Source organism: Dermacentor andersoni, chromosome 5 (genome assembly GCF_023375885.2).
Source record: "Dermacentor andersoni chromosome 5, qqDerAnde1_hic_scaffold, whole genome shotgun sequence".
Classification (NCBI taxonomy): domain Eukaryota; kingdom Metazoa; phylum Arthropoda; class Arachnida; order Ixodida; family Ixodidae; genus Dermacentor; species Dermacentor andersoni.
Genome location: NC_092818.1, coordinates 154,054,429 through 154,070,383, shown reverse-complemented (window position 1 = coordinate 154,070,383; position 15,955 = coordinate 154,054,429). Strand labels below are relative to the sequence as shown.

Sequence of the window (15,955 nt, the reverse complement as noted above, 5' to 3'; positions counted from 1 at the left end):
TGTTGCTGATTCAGTTGGTTTACACTTTACAGGTTTAAATAAGCGCGCACTTTGGCCAAAAAATAACAGAAGGCACAGAACTGACTTGGTCTTTTTTACGCTGGATTGAAAATACAGGAAGGAGATTTAGACACCTGTTATGGTGACGACTGCTCCTTTTCAGGTCATAAATACGTTAGTATTAAAAAATATTGCGAAAACAGAAGTAACTTCATTAGGTTAGGAAAATCTAGAGCTCAGCTATACAAGAGAGTAAATGAAGTCCACGTATAGGAGGGGGGGGGGGGGGGGGGTGGACAACCTGTAACATGCAGAGAGAAAACGCGATGACACGTTGCACCACACAGGCGGATATCCTAAGTTTCAAACATGCGCACGAGGTCGCGATGCGGTGCAATATGAACAAGCGTGCAGACCCCCTAAAGTACGCACATAGCCTCCGGCAGACATGCACAGAGACACAACAGTGAAAGCCGGCATTCATCACACAAGGCACACAAAGATGAGTCTCTCACTTCTATCATTTGTATTTATGTGGGTATTCTCTAATATATATGTCGTACAGAATTCATCTCCCCTTTAGGAGAACCCCACCTATATATACTGTGGCGAGTAAAGCATACGTCGCCTTGAAGAAGACAAGTCCACTTGTCGAAACGTTGGCTCCTGCTTTCACCTTGTTCTCGTTTTGCTCATCGTCTTGAATTTTCATCTCCCGCATTCCCCGTGTTTTCCCTGAATACATCTAGGACAGATGTATTATTATGGTGTAATGAAGCAGAGGAGCGCTCAGACAAGGCCAGCCAAATCGTTTATGCCTGCATGCAGCAACTGAGTCAGTCAGATAGCCGGTGCTTGGCGCGATTTTGAGACGCTCAGAACTCCAGCTGTTTTACTGTGAGCCGCTTGACTGCTGGTTTGCGCTATCTGCTGAATACAAACCATAATAATAATACATTCTTTCAAACGACGTACGCAGGGCTCGGAATGCACCTTTCATACAGAAGTACTGCCTTAGTAATTGTAACAGATGAGAAAAGAACGTAATGAGGATGGTAGGATTTATTTTCCGAAAAATTAGATGTCGGTGTCATCCAATAAGCCATATAGCAATTTTTTTCGGGATAACGCACAACGCGTTGACAACGCAAAACTCGGATTGCAGCCACATATAACATGCAAGATTGTAACCGCTAGTTCTCATTGCGTTTGCACAGCCACTTAACGTACCTATGTAGCCCATCTACCTTTTCTGTACAGCATTATTAGAATATCAAGATTACGATAACAAAATTACAGAAACGGGAACACTCACACCTATATATATACACAGAGAGACAGCGGAGGCGGGGATGTTATTGAGAAAAAAGCGCTGAAGTCTGCCAGATGAGCTTTGCCACTGACATGCTACTCCACGTAAGAAAAATACAACCCTTCCTGGTGAGCGGTGACGCTCCTCACACATTTCCTTGAGATTTTTGTTTTAGTATTGTCAAAGCATGCACACTAATAAGAAAAATGTGCGATTGAGTCTTCTTGCGCGTAAAAGGGCCACTAACAAGCATGAAAATCTCGTACTCAGAATGTAGCTTGCGATGTGCATGTATTCCGCCACCAAATGAACCAGTCTAAATATAAAGTATATGCACGAACTGATCACGCCCGGAAGCTCTCATATAACCAGGCGGTATACGTAGCGTAGTTGTTCTCAATACCAGTCTTTGACTAGTGCGGATATACCCTTTTTATTTTTAGTTCGTTTAAAAATATTTCCGCTATAACGGATGTTTAAGAAATAAATACCGAGAATTCGCACCTGGTCTCGCCTTGTCCAATCTATGTAGAACTAGAAAACGTCGATTCCCATTCGTGCGGTTAGCTTCTTCACACAAAATAAAAATTGTACCCTAAAAGGTGTTTTCTCGTGTCTATAACTATAACCCACTTACATCAACAGAAAAGGGTATTTAGCAAACTAATACACTCATTTGTAAGGGTAAATTTTGGGAAGAACACCCTTTCCCTCAATGTGTGTTTTGCCAAAATGCACACTACGTTTTATTTTCACCGCGATATCTTTTATTCTATCACTACCGTGGTCTTTCGGACGTCCGCAGAAGCGACGCCGAAGTGTTTTCCGAGACGTTTATAAAAAGAAATTACGCGAAGAACACATAATGTCCGACGATTACCACACTCCCTAATGCACAACTTGAAGGAAGCTTGATACGTGTTTTAAATTTACAATGTATTGAGGCAATGAATTTGAGACCGCATCAAATCACCGCACCGACTGCCAGTGGACCAGCGCCCTCAGCGCCTTCGCAGAGAGAGGGGCAGCTGTATGGGAACGCTGGCACTGGCTACCGGCACACTTGGGGATCCCGGGCAATGAAGAGGCGGACACTCTTGCAAAGAGTACCCACAACCTAAGCGCCCCCTCAGCCCTGCTGTAACCCCAGACTTCTCGAGACACAGACTGCGCCGGCACATCATCGCCTGCCACCCGGACAAACGGGTATCTCTGGGCCGGTCTCCACGGCCTCTTCCACAGCACGGCCTCCCACAAAGGGATGCCTCGTTGCTGCTCCGACTGCGAGTTGGCTGCTGCTAGACGGCAGCCCGCCGGCACCGCCTTGGGAAAGCCACCTCGCCAGCCTGTGCCTCCTGCGGTGAACCAGAGACTCTGGAGCACCTCCTGCTGGCCTGCCCTGCTCACCTGCAGCACCGCGGCCGACTTCTGCAGGAGTTCCACCGCCTGGAGCTCCCATGTTCACGACAGGAAGATATCCTCTTCCCCTGTCGTAATCAGCTAGCAGCCTTCCTAAGTGTCGTCGAGTACCTCGACTCGTCGGGGCTCTCGGCGAGGCTATAGGAAATTTCTACAAAGACGGATAGCCTAACGGCCATCCCACCACTTCGGGCTTCCTGATCCGCCACAACCTCGCTTCTGCTGGGCCACCTCCTATACGGTCTATCACCAGCCTACTCCTCCGATCGAACCCACTGGGCCCTCCCGGCCGGGCTGCTCTGATGCTGCTAGGACGACCCTCTACCTTTCTCCCTCCTACCCTCTCACTCCTTTACTCCCATCTCCTCCACCCTGCTGACGCTGAGCCGTGCTCCCGCATGGGTTGCAGAAGATAGTGCTAGCCTTTCCAGCTTTCCCCATAAGAACCACTTCTCTCTCTCTCTCTCTCTCTCTCTCTCTCTCTCTCTCTCTCTCTCTCTGGCATCATGAGCGGCATTGGAGTCAGCTGTGGAAGAAGACGACGGCGACGAACGCACGAGCAGTGGCACGAGTGCGTTCGCGCGGTTGAAACAACCTAAACGACTCCAGTGGTAAAAACATAAAAGCATAAAATAAAAGAAGCCATGTTTTTCCACTTCGCCACCGGACACACCATGTGCATGAAGTAGCAGGTCGACATCCGTAGCCTATACTGTGGCCATATGGCGCGCTCTAACGAAAACTTGGCGGAAACCGCTGGAAAATACACGCTTGTGGCTTATTTGTTTGCTCGAAATGTAGAAGTGCCTGAGTACCATTAATATCTGCAAGGTGTATGTTTTGAACAGAACACTCTTTAACCCCCCTGAAATTGCTGAAACGGCGAAATGAGGCTGTTCTGCTAACGAATACACCTATCTTCGAAATTTTCAGAGAAAGTAAGGGTACAAAAAGAGTATTTTGACATCCAATCCAGCCTCGAGGGTGTAATTTTCCTTAAAGTGCCCCGAGACTAATTCGATGCGGAGAACAGCAAAGTTAGAAGTTGCACCTAAATAGAAACAATGAGATCCAGAAAGCTGTTAACTCCAGGTAAATTTACTCATCTCGTACCTACTTTATAGAGAAGATTGTTTTGCGCAGTTCCGGCATGAAAATGTCCGCAAGGAAATAAGGAATAAATAAAGGAATCCAGTTCAAAATCAACAAAGGAGCCGGAAGAGTTGGGTTGCGGGATTGGATTCCGGGTGGTAAACGTTTGTTCTAACGCTCAAAACCAATCCGATCTTCCCATTCGGTCACTGGTGATGCCAGAAGCAAAAGAAAAGTAAGAAAATGGGAACGTATCCCGGGTAATAAATGTTTGTTCTAACACGCAAAACCAATCCGGCCTTGCCACTCGGCCACAATGGTGATTCCCGATGAGCAAATAAAAATAAAAATGGATAAGCAACGAGAGAAACCCCTTAGCAGGGTCCGTGCGAGGCATGCGATCTCAAAGAGTAGGCGGGGCGCAGGAAAAGCCAATGCTTGCTCCAGCAGTAAAAACTTTCCGCAAGAAAAATGAAGAGGGCAGAAAAACGACGTATAGGGGGTTCAGACAAGGAAAATCAATCTGATTCCTCCGGGGTTAGGAAGCACACTTAAACAAACTTAGAATAGGGAAGGTCTAAAGCACGTAAGTACAACGGAGTGCAAATGGTGAGTGAAGACAAAGTGTTACGAGCAACGCACAGGGCGGTAACAAGATGGGGGAGTGCCGAGGAAAAGCGAGAAGAGGCAAATAGGATCATTTTACTATAGAAAATCAAGAAACAAGGACAGTAAGCAACAGAAAAAAAAATACTGGCAGTGTAACGCGGGAAACGCATTCCGTATCGCAAAAAAAAAGAGGGGAGAGAGCGTGCATGGCGATGGAAGGGGTGTGGTGAGGTTTGCCTGAGGCTCGGCGTTCGAGGGGCAATAAACGCCGCCGTCCTGTGAGAGGCAAGAGAAAGCTGGCCGATGTGGCGACATAGATGGCAAGCTGTCGTTGTAGGGGCGGTGCGGAGCAATTCAAATTCGCAGCATGCCAATGTGGCCGAGGATTTGGACAATGCGTCCGGCTGGTTGTTGAAACAGCTGGTTCCTCGATTTCAGGGCGAGGACTGCGAAGGAAATTTCTTCTTTGAGCGGCACTTTTCTCGGGGCGTTCGGGGTGGGAAATGTCCTGCCTTGTATAAGAGCCACGCTTTATGCGCCAGGTGTAGTACGCAAATGTGTAAATAATGGGGGTGTGGGAGTATTTTGGGGGCGATACGGGAGGAATAAATACTTGGTGCGTGATCAACAGCTTTCATTACTTAACAACTCAACAGTTGTTAAGAAGCCTGCCTACTTGGCACGTTCCTCATTCTCTATGATGTTTGGGCACTTCGTTACTGCACCAGATTTCTCTTCCTATTTGGTTATCATATGCATTCTGCTGAAATTTCACTGTGTTGTTTTGCAATGTTAGTACTTCCTCTAATTTGATTTGCGTAAATGTGTCAGATATATATTTGCTTGTTGACCTTCAAGTCAATGTTATAAATAAGAAGTATCGGCATATAAAGACTGCACCTTTAATGCGAGTCCCCGCTTTCATTAGGCATTCCGTCATGATAAATTTCGAAGTTGCAGGCCGCTCCTATAACTTGTGTGGGTTGTACGTTCTACATAGTTATCAGCCTTTTCTGTTTATTTGCTTTCCCCCTTCCCTCCTTGAAGAGCAGCCAGCTAGTACTATCTCCACTTAACCCCCTTGTTGGCGCATTACTACTTGTTTTCCTTGTGTAGCAGTAGTAGACCGCTTGCCATTCTTTTCGTTTTTTTTTTTTTTTTTTTGAGCCCACCTAGCCCCACTTTAACGTGTGCCATTGCGATGCTGTTGTTGTTTCTTTTTTTTTCTGAGCAAAAAGGAAAACGAAAAAAGTTTCCTTAGGCGCCACACCAACGTCTTCTGCGTCCAATTTCCTTGAGTAGGTCCATCCACAGCGCGGAATGCTTTCGCACTTTCCTGACCTTATAGTGGCGCCGGCCCCGTTTCTCCACGTGGCGCCATGGTCAATGCTGGCCATGCAATCTAGCTTTCGCGGTCGTGCATAAGACGCAATCATTAGTACAACTTCCCAAATCCACGCTCTCGCGCACCTGTAACTCTTTTTGATGCGAAGATATCTGGGCGAACTGTCCCGAACTCTGCTGAGCTTGGCTGCTGCTCGGTACTGCAGCTTCTACTGCCGAACAGCTCACGCACACACGACAGCAGTCGTACAACAAATTTCTTATATGCAACCCTATCTGCACTACCACTAGAGTTGTGCCGGTGCTCGGCTTTGTTCTTTGTGGAGTCACGCAGTGACACCGACAACGGTACCTAAATATCTTCAGTGCAATAAACATGCGCCTTCGAGCGCATAATTCATTTTAGGGGGAGGAGGGGGGGAGGGGGCAGGTTTGCCAATTTGCCAGGAAGGCCCGTAATCGCGGTGTTGGTGAACCCGTCTTGGAAGATTAACCCTTTCGTAGCATCCAACTAACCGCTTCACAACAATCCCAAAATGCGTGTTGGATCGGCATATTTCTTTCTCGGCATCCGAGAATCGCTGTCATTAAGGAATTGTTTGCCCTGAGGCAACTGTATATAGACCAAATCGTAAGCAACAAAAACTGATAGCTTCCATCTGTGAGTGTTCATAACCATAATCATCATCATAATCATCATCTGTTTACTTCAACATCGTATCTGGTGTTGTAGGGCACAGTCAAAAACCGTAAAACTTGAAATCTGGAAAAGAAAAGTTAACCAGAATTTATGTGCTTTTGCTGGAACCACGCTTTCATCTATTATCGCTTTCATTGTATTGTCACATCACATTAGGCATTACCTCGTCTTTGTAAATATTATCAAACGTCGCACTGTTCATACTCAGGCCCAATGTTTGGGTATACCAAGGATTTTTGTTCATGATTTACGCAGAGTTGCCGTTACACAAGAAATAGCCGTATAGAAACGAATAACGCTAAATTCTACGAGCAGTGGTCATGTCACGCACAGCAAAATGTATACAATATGTGCAACACTCCTTAAAAAAGTTAAATTATGGGGTTTTACATGCCAAAACCACTTTCTGATTATGAAGCACGCTGTAGTGGAGGGTTCCGCAAATTTCGACCACCTGGGGTTCTTTAACGTGCACCTAAATCTAAGTACACGGGTGTTTTCGCATTTCGCCCCCCTCGAAATGCAGCCGCCGTGGCTGGGATTCGATCCCGCGACCTTGTGCTCAGCAACCTAACACCATAGCCACTGAGCAACCACGGCGGGCGCAACCCTCCTTATAGAATTGAATACATGTATAAATGTAACTTGAAGTTCAGAATTTGGGGGTAGCACGGTCACTACTTACAATTAACCTCTTGCCTAGGCAACAGTGTGTTAGTCATTGAAATTAGACACTACTGACAAGCATTCTTCATCCTCCAGGTCATGTAAAGTGTGTGCCGTGTATAGCTCGTAGAACTTTCTTTTCGCAATGAGTAATGAGCTTGGTTCGACTGAGCTTACTTTTCTCGGAGCCTAAGCCACGGGACATCGACATTATTTGTCTTCGTCGTGCTCGTCAACCCTTTTACTTGCCCTGCATATTCTATATGCACGACACTGACCCGGGGCGCACTTATTAAACTTATCGACCCGTCGGAAGCCTCTTTCATAGCTCTTTGCGGGCCATTTCCTCGAGAGACGAACCCACATGATCCCTGCTACGTACGTATAGGGCAATAAGTCATGGTATAAGCTCCCCAACGCCGTAAGTTGCTCGGCCGACGACGTCAAAATGCAAAATGCAAACAAAAATGACCAACACGAACGGGTTCTTCTCGTGAATACCGGAAGTAACTGCGCTCCTCGTGTAATCTGCCCTCTCTTTGTGATTCTATCGGTAACAGAAAAAAAAGGAAGATAGAAATGTTTGACACGTAGAAGCAACCGGGAAGAGCTTGTGGAAAGCGGGAAAAGCAGGTTGCGTTACTCGGTTTTTCGGTACTGCAGACTCGCCATCTAACCCTTCGGACCACGATTGGGTGTTTCGAGATGGCCGGTTGTTATGTCGACAGCCCGAGCACACGCACCACTATTAAAAAAGTTTCCACCCTTTGGGTCGTATCTTATTCCACGACGATAATCTTCATCTATCTTGCCCGCATTTCCCTTCTTTAACGCTGTGAGCCCGGTACTTCCAAGTCCCGAACGGCTTGCGCTTTATCAGCGTAGCACAGCATTGTCGACAGGAAAATAGCTAGCGCTGAGTTTTCAAGAAAGGAAACGCTGGGAAGGCAGACGGCGATTATTCTTGTAAGACAAGATAAGCCCCAAAGGATGTAAACTTTTCCTAAGAGTGCATTTACCCGTCGGAGGTCCGGTTCGCACGCCGTAGATAGAAAATCAAGAGTGCCATGCTCACATAACAGTACAAAAGTTCAATAAGGGGAACAACCACGTGTAAGCCTTAGAGGATTGTAACTTGTAAAAAAATCATTCATGCGCAACTATCTAAAGCGTGGCTGTCGTTCTGTTACAGTAGTTCAACGGTGTTGAAACATAAAGGCGCAGAGGCACAGGCGTTATCCTAACACCGCTGGACCTCCGCAATAAGCGCAGTTTTTTCGCAGTATATTGTACTCGTAACTTCTGACCACACGTTGACGACAGAACAGATAAACCGCAATGTTGAATCCTGACTTCCACCAAAAAAGAGCAGGATAGAGAGTATGATGAGCCGAGCTCAGACGCATCGGCGATGTTTATAGTGTTCGTGCAGCAGAGCTTAGCTTGGCAGTCAACAGGCACAGCCGTCTACAGTTACTTCCCACTAAGTGTCCGTGCTTATGACCATGTATTTACACCTAACTGAGCACGAATTTCAGCCTACTATCATTCAAATAGCTCCTAGTTTTCCAGCCAGTAATTGTCTGTCAAATCACGGTCGATGCAGCCAACACTACGACACTGCGCGCACAGTGATAGAGTACGCGCATTTCGCACTTAACCTAGGGATCATATATGTAAGCCAGCGCTGCATGTAGGCTATCTAGCGTAACCTGCATGCTCGCGACAGCTTTCAAGACTTGCAGAAGACCACGCGTGTCAAGTTTTGTACGAACACCTGTTGTCTTCACTCGCACACAAGCTTCGAACGTTGGATAAACGAGGTTTTTTACGTTGCTTTCAAGTGAATTCTCTCCCACGTCGGAATTCTGGGAAAATAACTTCCAGGCGACGTCCCCGCCGTAATAACTATACACCAAAATGTGCCGCACATTTGGCACATAAACGCGTGCGATGTTGCGCGCTTCTCCATGGCTCGCGAACTTGTCGCCCTACTGCGCTGCCGACAGCCACATCGCAGTCGGCAGCGCGCCGCAGCTCCTTCCAAAGCGCTGTTTCAGCCGGAAGTGTGTATGGACGATTGAGCACAGACACAGATTGCACGGGCTTCGAAACCCAAAGTGCAGCACTTGTGCATTCCGGAATCACTGGCCTATCTGCTCTGTGAATCTACAGTCCATGAATATGCGGGACAAATTCTGCACAGTGCATTCAATAGAGCGAGTTTACCCTGTTCATCGCTTGAAAACATTCTCGTTTCCAGCGAACCTTCCCATAAACGTAAGTGAGCCCTTCGAAGACTGCTTGAGTCTGCTGACTCCGCTCACCTCTCCCCACGGTTCTGATCCTCTGTACCTGACCGTGAAGTGATGCGTCAAACCACTACGACTTGAACTCTCCGTGATCCCCTCTCCACTCTTTCACGTCTTCAATAGCCCTCTTCCTTAAGTGCGCTGCTGTTGAGGTGCCAACAGCAGTAGCAATTACAAGTGCGGGTCAAAAATCGAAATCATTTCATGAAAACAAGAACCACATGTCGACAGTGACAAACGAATATGAACGCGTCAAAGAGGAATAAAATTATTACAGCGTTTAATCACAAAGGTTGCGACAAGTTATCACTGTCGATGTACTGTCGGTTGCTCGATGCTGCGGGATTTTTTTAATGCCTCAAGAAGACCGCGCTTCTTGGGCAGCTTCAAGCTCGCCGCCAGGATAAATGGCCGCACGCAACCTTTGCTGAAGCAAAACAACGGAGGCAATAAATGCGGCGTACCTTGGTTTTCGGCAACTAGCTAGCTGCAGTAGACAGCCACTATACATGCATCGCCTCCAGCTCAATACCCTGCCTCCACCAGGCGTCGCGGTTTCCCGAGTCTTACGACCCGCTAACCGCTACTTGTTCCAACAAGAGACCCGTAAAGTAAGGTCGGGGCGCAGACAAGCGACGAAATAAAAGACTCCGAGGGACATGGAAAGTCACCCAAGCGTTTCCTGCCTGATGAGGTCAAATAATGCACAAAAAAAGAGGGGACGTGGCATCCGGCAGCGTTGTCGCGTCTAAATAGAAGCAACAGAGGGGAGAACTCGCGCTTGGGGGTCCCTGCCTTGGGGCGTGTTCACCGTTACCAGGCGTAAGTAAGCACACATGTCTACAGCAGGCTGGGGGTCCCGTTTCCTCATCCGTGTGGAAAGTGCTCATTCTGTTTTGCTTGTCTTTCTATGTAGGCTGCTTCGGAACTTCCATGCTTGTCCAGCTCGACAAGGCCGGTGGCCTGCAGAGACTATACAAACGCCGGGGGCTTACGCGTTACGACACGTCCCCGTGTATAGGCAGAGTTCGTACGTGCTCGTGGTTCAAACATGTAGCAGCCCTTTTTCTTGTTCCGTTCCCTTAATTTCTGAGTCGCTTGTCTCTCCTTTTTTCTTTTTTTTTTTTTTGCTTTTTTTAAGGCCACAGGCACCAGCGCGACAGATGGAAGCTCATAAGTGTTCAGATGTGCACAACAACTCTGCGTCGCAGGTGTGCGCTGGTGTAAAGTTAGCACGCCGAAACACGACAAGGGCGAGAAGAGCGTAAGGGAGGGCATGCGCTGACTTCAAACTAAACTGTATTCCTTGAAAGCACCGCATATATTACCCGAGTCCGCCACGAGGACCACATCTACAAAAATAAACTCTAGCGGTTTTCTCTTGCCCGATTCTTAGCATGAGCGACAGCATATTGATCTCAAGGTTGCTGTTTATAACTCGTTATAAGTTTGAAAGCCAAATTGAGAAACGCTCCTTTCAACTCAAAGTTGCGAAAGCTTATACGTATTCGGAAACAAGTGAAAGAGTTCGATGCAAAAAGGCAAACAGCATTAAGTTTCGCAACTGGTTCGACTCGTCGACTCATAGTGATGCTCGTGAATAAGTCTCGCCGGACTGCGCTAAACCAGGGTGCCGTGCACTACAACAGTTCGCAATTAGACAGTAGACCCCCGCCATAATACTGCAAAAAAGTCGTCTTTTCTTTTCTGCTTTTCATATATGTGTGTATAATAATATGTATGTGTATAATATAATATAATATAATAATAATATGTATGGGTATACTATGCCAGCTACCCTTCTTCACTTAACCAAGCTGTATAAGTAAAATTTAGGCCGGCTAAAACAAAAAGAACATCAAAACAAATAAGAATATATGTGTGTATAATAATATGTGTGTGTATAATATAATATAATAATAATATGTATGTGTATACTATGCCAGCTACCCTTCTTCACTTAACGAAGCTGTATAAGTAAAATTTTATAAAGAAAGGTCGCACCGCGCTCACGTATTGCTCGTGAAAGTTCAAGTAAACACATTTTACGTCGCAATACACATGACACAGCAAATACTACCAATTTGTAGAAACGAAAGAGAAATAAATGCAAAATCATATACTGTTTCAGTAAGCACCATTGCAGCCCGAGAGTATGTGTGTAAATATAGTTCATGGAGCACGCCCATCGCTCTAGTAATTGTCTGTAATTCTTGTCCCAGAAAGTTTTTTTTAAGTCACGCTGCTCTACCAGCTATAGCTTGGTGTGACATTTACGAAAGCTTAATATTTTTCTCTTGCAATGGCCGATGCACCAATGTTTGACACCTGTGGGCCTGAAGAAACTATCGAACACCTATATCTGCGCTTTCCCTCAGTACGAAGTCCAGCGTGCCTCTTTACAGGCCGCACTAAGCTAACTGGACCCTAGGACCTTTTCTAAAACAGAAATGCTTAGACTGTGGGCTCATCCGTCTATAGTGCGGAAAGCTATTCGCGTGCCACTGCAGTTTTTGAGGAATATCGGTCTCGGGGAGCGATTGTAGTTTTTCTGTGCGCCCTACTGTGCGTTCGCAGCGCTCATCCTCTGCCTTTTTTTTATCTTGCCACCAGTGTAGGGTAGCAGATCATACGCTCGTCTGGTAGACCCCCGTACCTTTCTTCTGCTTGCTTTCGTTTTCTTTCTTTCTCTCTCTCTCTCTTTTACTTCAGATGATTTGTCTGTTTCTATTCCCGCCTTCCCCTCTCGCAGTGCCGGCAAGAAACTTCACGTTGACGTACGTGACCACGCCAGTGCCAGCCGCGTCAACCGCTCCAGCCTCGTCTCTGGGAGTGCGAGCGCGAGGCGGGGCTCCCGCGGACACCACCTCCGCACCAGGGTCGTCCTCGAGCGGCAACTCGGGCGTCGGTGGCCCGACGGTCGAGGTGCACTGCGACGCCCTCGGGCTGCACCCGCGTCCCACGCTGCGGCTGTTCAGCATCACCCCGGACATGCGTCGCACCGAGGTCCAGCGTGGCAGGACGCGCAAGTCTAACGGCACGTACGACATCGAACTGTGGCGCTCGTTCAACGCCGAGCAGCTGCCGCCGTCGGTGACCTTCGAGTGCGTGCTCGAGATACCGGGCACCGACTACGAGGTCCGCCGTAGGACTGCGTACAGTCCCGGTGAGTGTGCTACGTACACACTGAGAGGCGCGAGCTTGCATAGACCAGCTGGTGCAGAATGGGGAAAACATTGCTCAACAACATAGACTACCAACGACACAGCTAATGCTCTGTATCTCGTGTAGGAGAGCTCACTTCACGTTCTAATGTATTATACTTGACCTGTTTTGTGACCTTTCTCTTTTACATTTGTCTGAGAGGACTTTACGTTCCAATTCGTTTGATGGATTTTCTGTTGTACACTGTGTTAGTGCATTTACGTCGCCTCACTGTCTGACTTTATCGTTCTTGTTGTACTTTTCTTTTGTTCAGCGCCGGCTCGTTATTTCATATTTAGTACACATTTATTCTATGCGAAAAGGAGCAGAGGGCGCCGCCTAAAAGCACCAACATCTCCTAAATTTCAAGTATTAGAAGAAATGCGCTTACTCACAACATACTTTGTTTCATCCTGCTACAAACGAAGTCTAGATGCACACGTGGTTTTAGCTACTGGTGTCAGTTCGGGATAAAAACAAACTCAACTAGCTAAATCCTTCTCCTATTTTCATTGCGCGACGCAGCAAGTGGTCGCTCTCGATTCGGTGCTGCTGTTCGGTCGTTCTATGTCGACGTTATGGCATCGTTTTCCGCCATTCCATAAGAATGGGAATGCACTCTTTTGTAGACCCACTGAAGTCGTGATTGCCGGGTACATACAACTTTATACTGGCCTAACAATTTATAGCGAACGAGAATTGAAAGCGATTGAATATTCTATGCTGGGCGGAACGCTTGATTACTGTGTACCGGAGATAACGATAGGCTACTCTGTACTGGAGGAAAATAAGAATGATAAAAATAAACGTGGGAAGAAAGGAAACGAAGACATGAACAGGATCGCTCCCCGCACACGCGTAGAGGCGCCTGACAGTGATCGAAAACTGTCAAGCATTCCTGATACAATGAAGAGATGAGACAAACACTGGTTCATTGACTAACAACTGATTTATTCTTCTTGCGACAACGAATATGAATACCATTAACCACTCGACCACGCATGCGTGTGCTACAAAACAAACAGAAATTCATGTCACACTAAAGCCAGTTACCGAAGATGTGCGCGCAAGAAATTATATTCCGCTGAGTATACAGAGAGAAGGAGGCATGACTGATACAGTCGTCTGCTTTTTTCTTTATGTGGAGAGCCTTCAGGCCAGCCATACATGTTCATTTGTGCTTCTGCCAATTTTTCCCCTTCAAAATAATACCACGTACCAACCAGCCCGAACCGAAGTTTTATCACGCTGACATCGGCTGGAACAACATATCCAGATTTATTGAAACGTCAAACATGTTCAACGCGATTATAAGTGTATCCAAACCCCTCTTTTAACGCATAAATATTAAGCGCGAAGTAATTGACAATCGGAAAAGCGCTAAACGCCTCAGAAGATAGCTTCACAAGTCTTCTGCCACAATCACAGATTAATTATTGATTTCAAATTGGAATTAAATCTCTAGCATTTACACATATACGCAATGCATATATTGCGCACAAATTGAGCAGGGGATGAATTAGTCTCACGTTGTTTACATATTCCATTATTACGATGTCCTAAAGTTGCGTAAAGCCATCATAATATTTTTTTGTCTCCTTGCTTGCGTATAACGCGTTTGTTTGTTTATGTTTTATTGTGTTCTTGCCATAAACCGAAACGACTAGCCGACTCTCGAGGTGACATAGCCAAAGGGACATGATCAAAGTGACATAATCATAGTGTCCTAATCAAGGCCAACAACCATGGCACGATAAAATAATTTACTCTAAATAATGCAACAAAAAAATTAAGATGACTAAGAAGACATGTAAAGCACAAGTTGAACTTTTCGGAAGCACGAAGTTATTTTTGCGGAGAACTTTAAAGCCTCAATCATGGTCCACTATCATGAGCATAAATAAAAATGACGAAAGAAAGGAGCGAGCCTAACTGTCTTCGGGATTGGAAATTCCATTTAAAAATTCTGACACCCAGAGATTCATAAATGTCAGTTTGGTGCACGCTTCCTGATCAGCGAATCGCTAAAAGGCTATTTCCCGCTTCACGAACTCGTGACCTGACACAATTTTTTTTGAAAATTGGAGTTGACAGTGAAATAGATTGGAAGCACCTAGACGTGAAAGGATTTCTCGAAGAGCGGCAATACTGCTGCCCCTATAGGTAGCGAAAAAGAAAACAGCAGTAAGTTACATATTGAAACTTATTTCTTGAAAAATTTAGTAAAGGAATAACTGACGGAACCGTTCGTCGGCGCATTTTTACCTCTTAATATTTGTGCACTCTTAATTCATCAATCTGAATTGTTCTCTTACTTTACATTGCGGGCAACTACAAAGTGTTTCATTTGCCCATCCAAATCCTTTTGCCATTGAATTACAGTCTTTGAAGGTGGTTGTAAGCTTATTGTAATTTACACTGTTGTCTGCATTTCTAAACGCATGTTACTTTTTTTCTTTTCTCCTTTTTTTTCAGGATATCTCTACTTAACAGGTACGTACATTCCGCTAATATCTGCGCTACTCGTACGAACTTATATGCAGTATCCTAATGACCTCACAAATACAGTGAATTTTAAGCATCGTTAAAAACGACCCTAAAGAGCAAAAAAAAAAATAAAGCGTGAAATTAGCACGCTGAAATTAGCCCGGTTTTGTTAACCTTGCAGGGGTAAAAATACCGCGGTATAATTTTTTTTACGAAATTGTCATATTTGATTACTTTACTCCCCCATCCCCCACCCCCTCCCAAAGCTAACTACGTTCTTACTTCGGTTATATGCCATTACCGATGACACGAAAGACAGCCTGTTCAGCAAATGCAATACAAATTAAGTGCAAATGGTCTTGCTCAAATATCACTGCCGTTTTTACTTTTCATGATTATTACTTCTTTCTTAAAAAGCAGCCGCATCACGTTTAGATTTGTCGCACTTGCTTAGCAGATACCTATGGTGTTGTTTGCTAGAGAAACGTAATACACGTGTTTTTTGTTTGAAATATTCACTGCATCATCACCTTTTTGCATATGACTAGTAAAAAATTATAAAAGAATTTGCTTTTAAAGTAACAGATTAGTCGGTTCATAATAAACAAGCGACTGGTATACGCACTGTTAGGCTTAGTTAGAAGGTGCATTGGAAAAATACAGCAACTACAGCACAGGGACAAGGTTTTTGCAATATTTCAGGAGGAACAAGCTAGAGGGAGGAAAAAAGAAAAAAGACAGGCTTGTTTAACAAAAATGCGTCTTATTGGCTACCCTGCACTGGAGGATGGGACCAACACCCTCAAATAA

The 15,955-nt window shown here is 45.7% G+C and overlaps 1 protein-coding gene across 1 annotated transcript in view; it reads left to right on the top strand.

Moving 5' to 3' along the window:
• LOC126531419 (uncharacterized) overlaps positions 1-15,955 on the top strand; it is a 94,859-nt gene that overhangs the window by 73,246 nt on the left and 5,658 nt on the right. The window contains exons 3-4 of the mRNA XM_050178940.3: positions 12,207-12,620; positions 15,134-15,151. Of these exons, the coding sequence (XP_050034897.1) occupies positions 12,207-12,620; positions 15,134-15,151 (432 nt within the window). The remainder of the gene's footprint in view (positions 1-12,206; positions 12,621-15,133; positions 15,152-15,955) is intronic.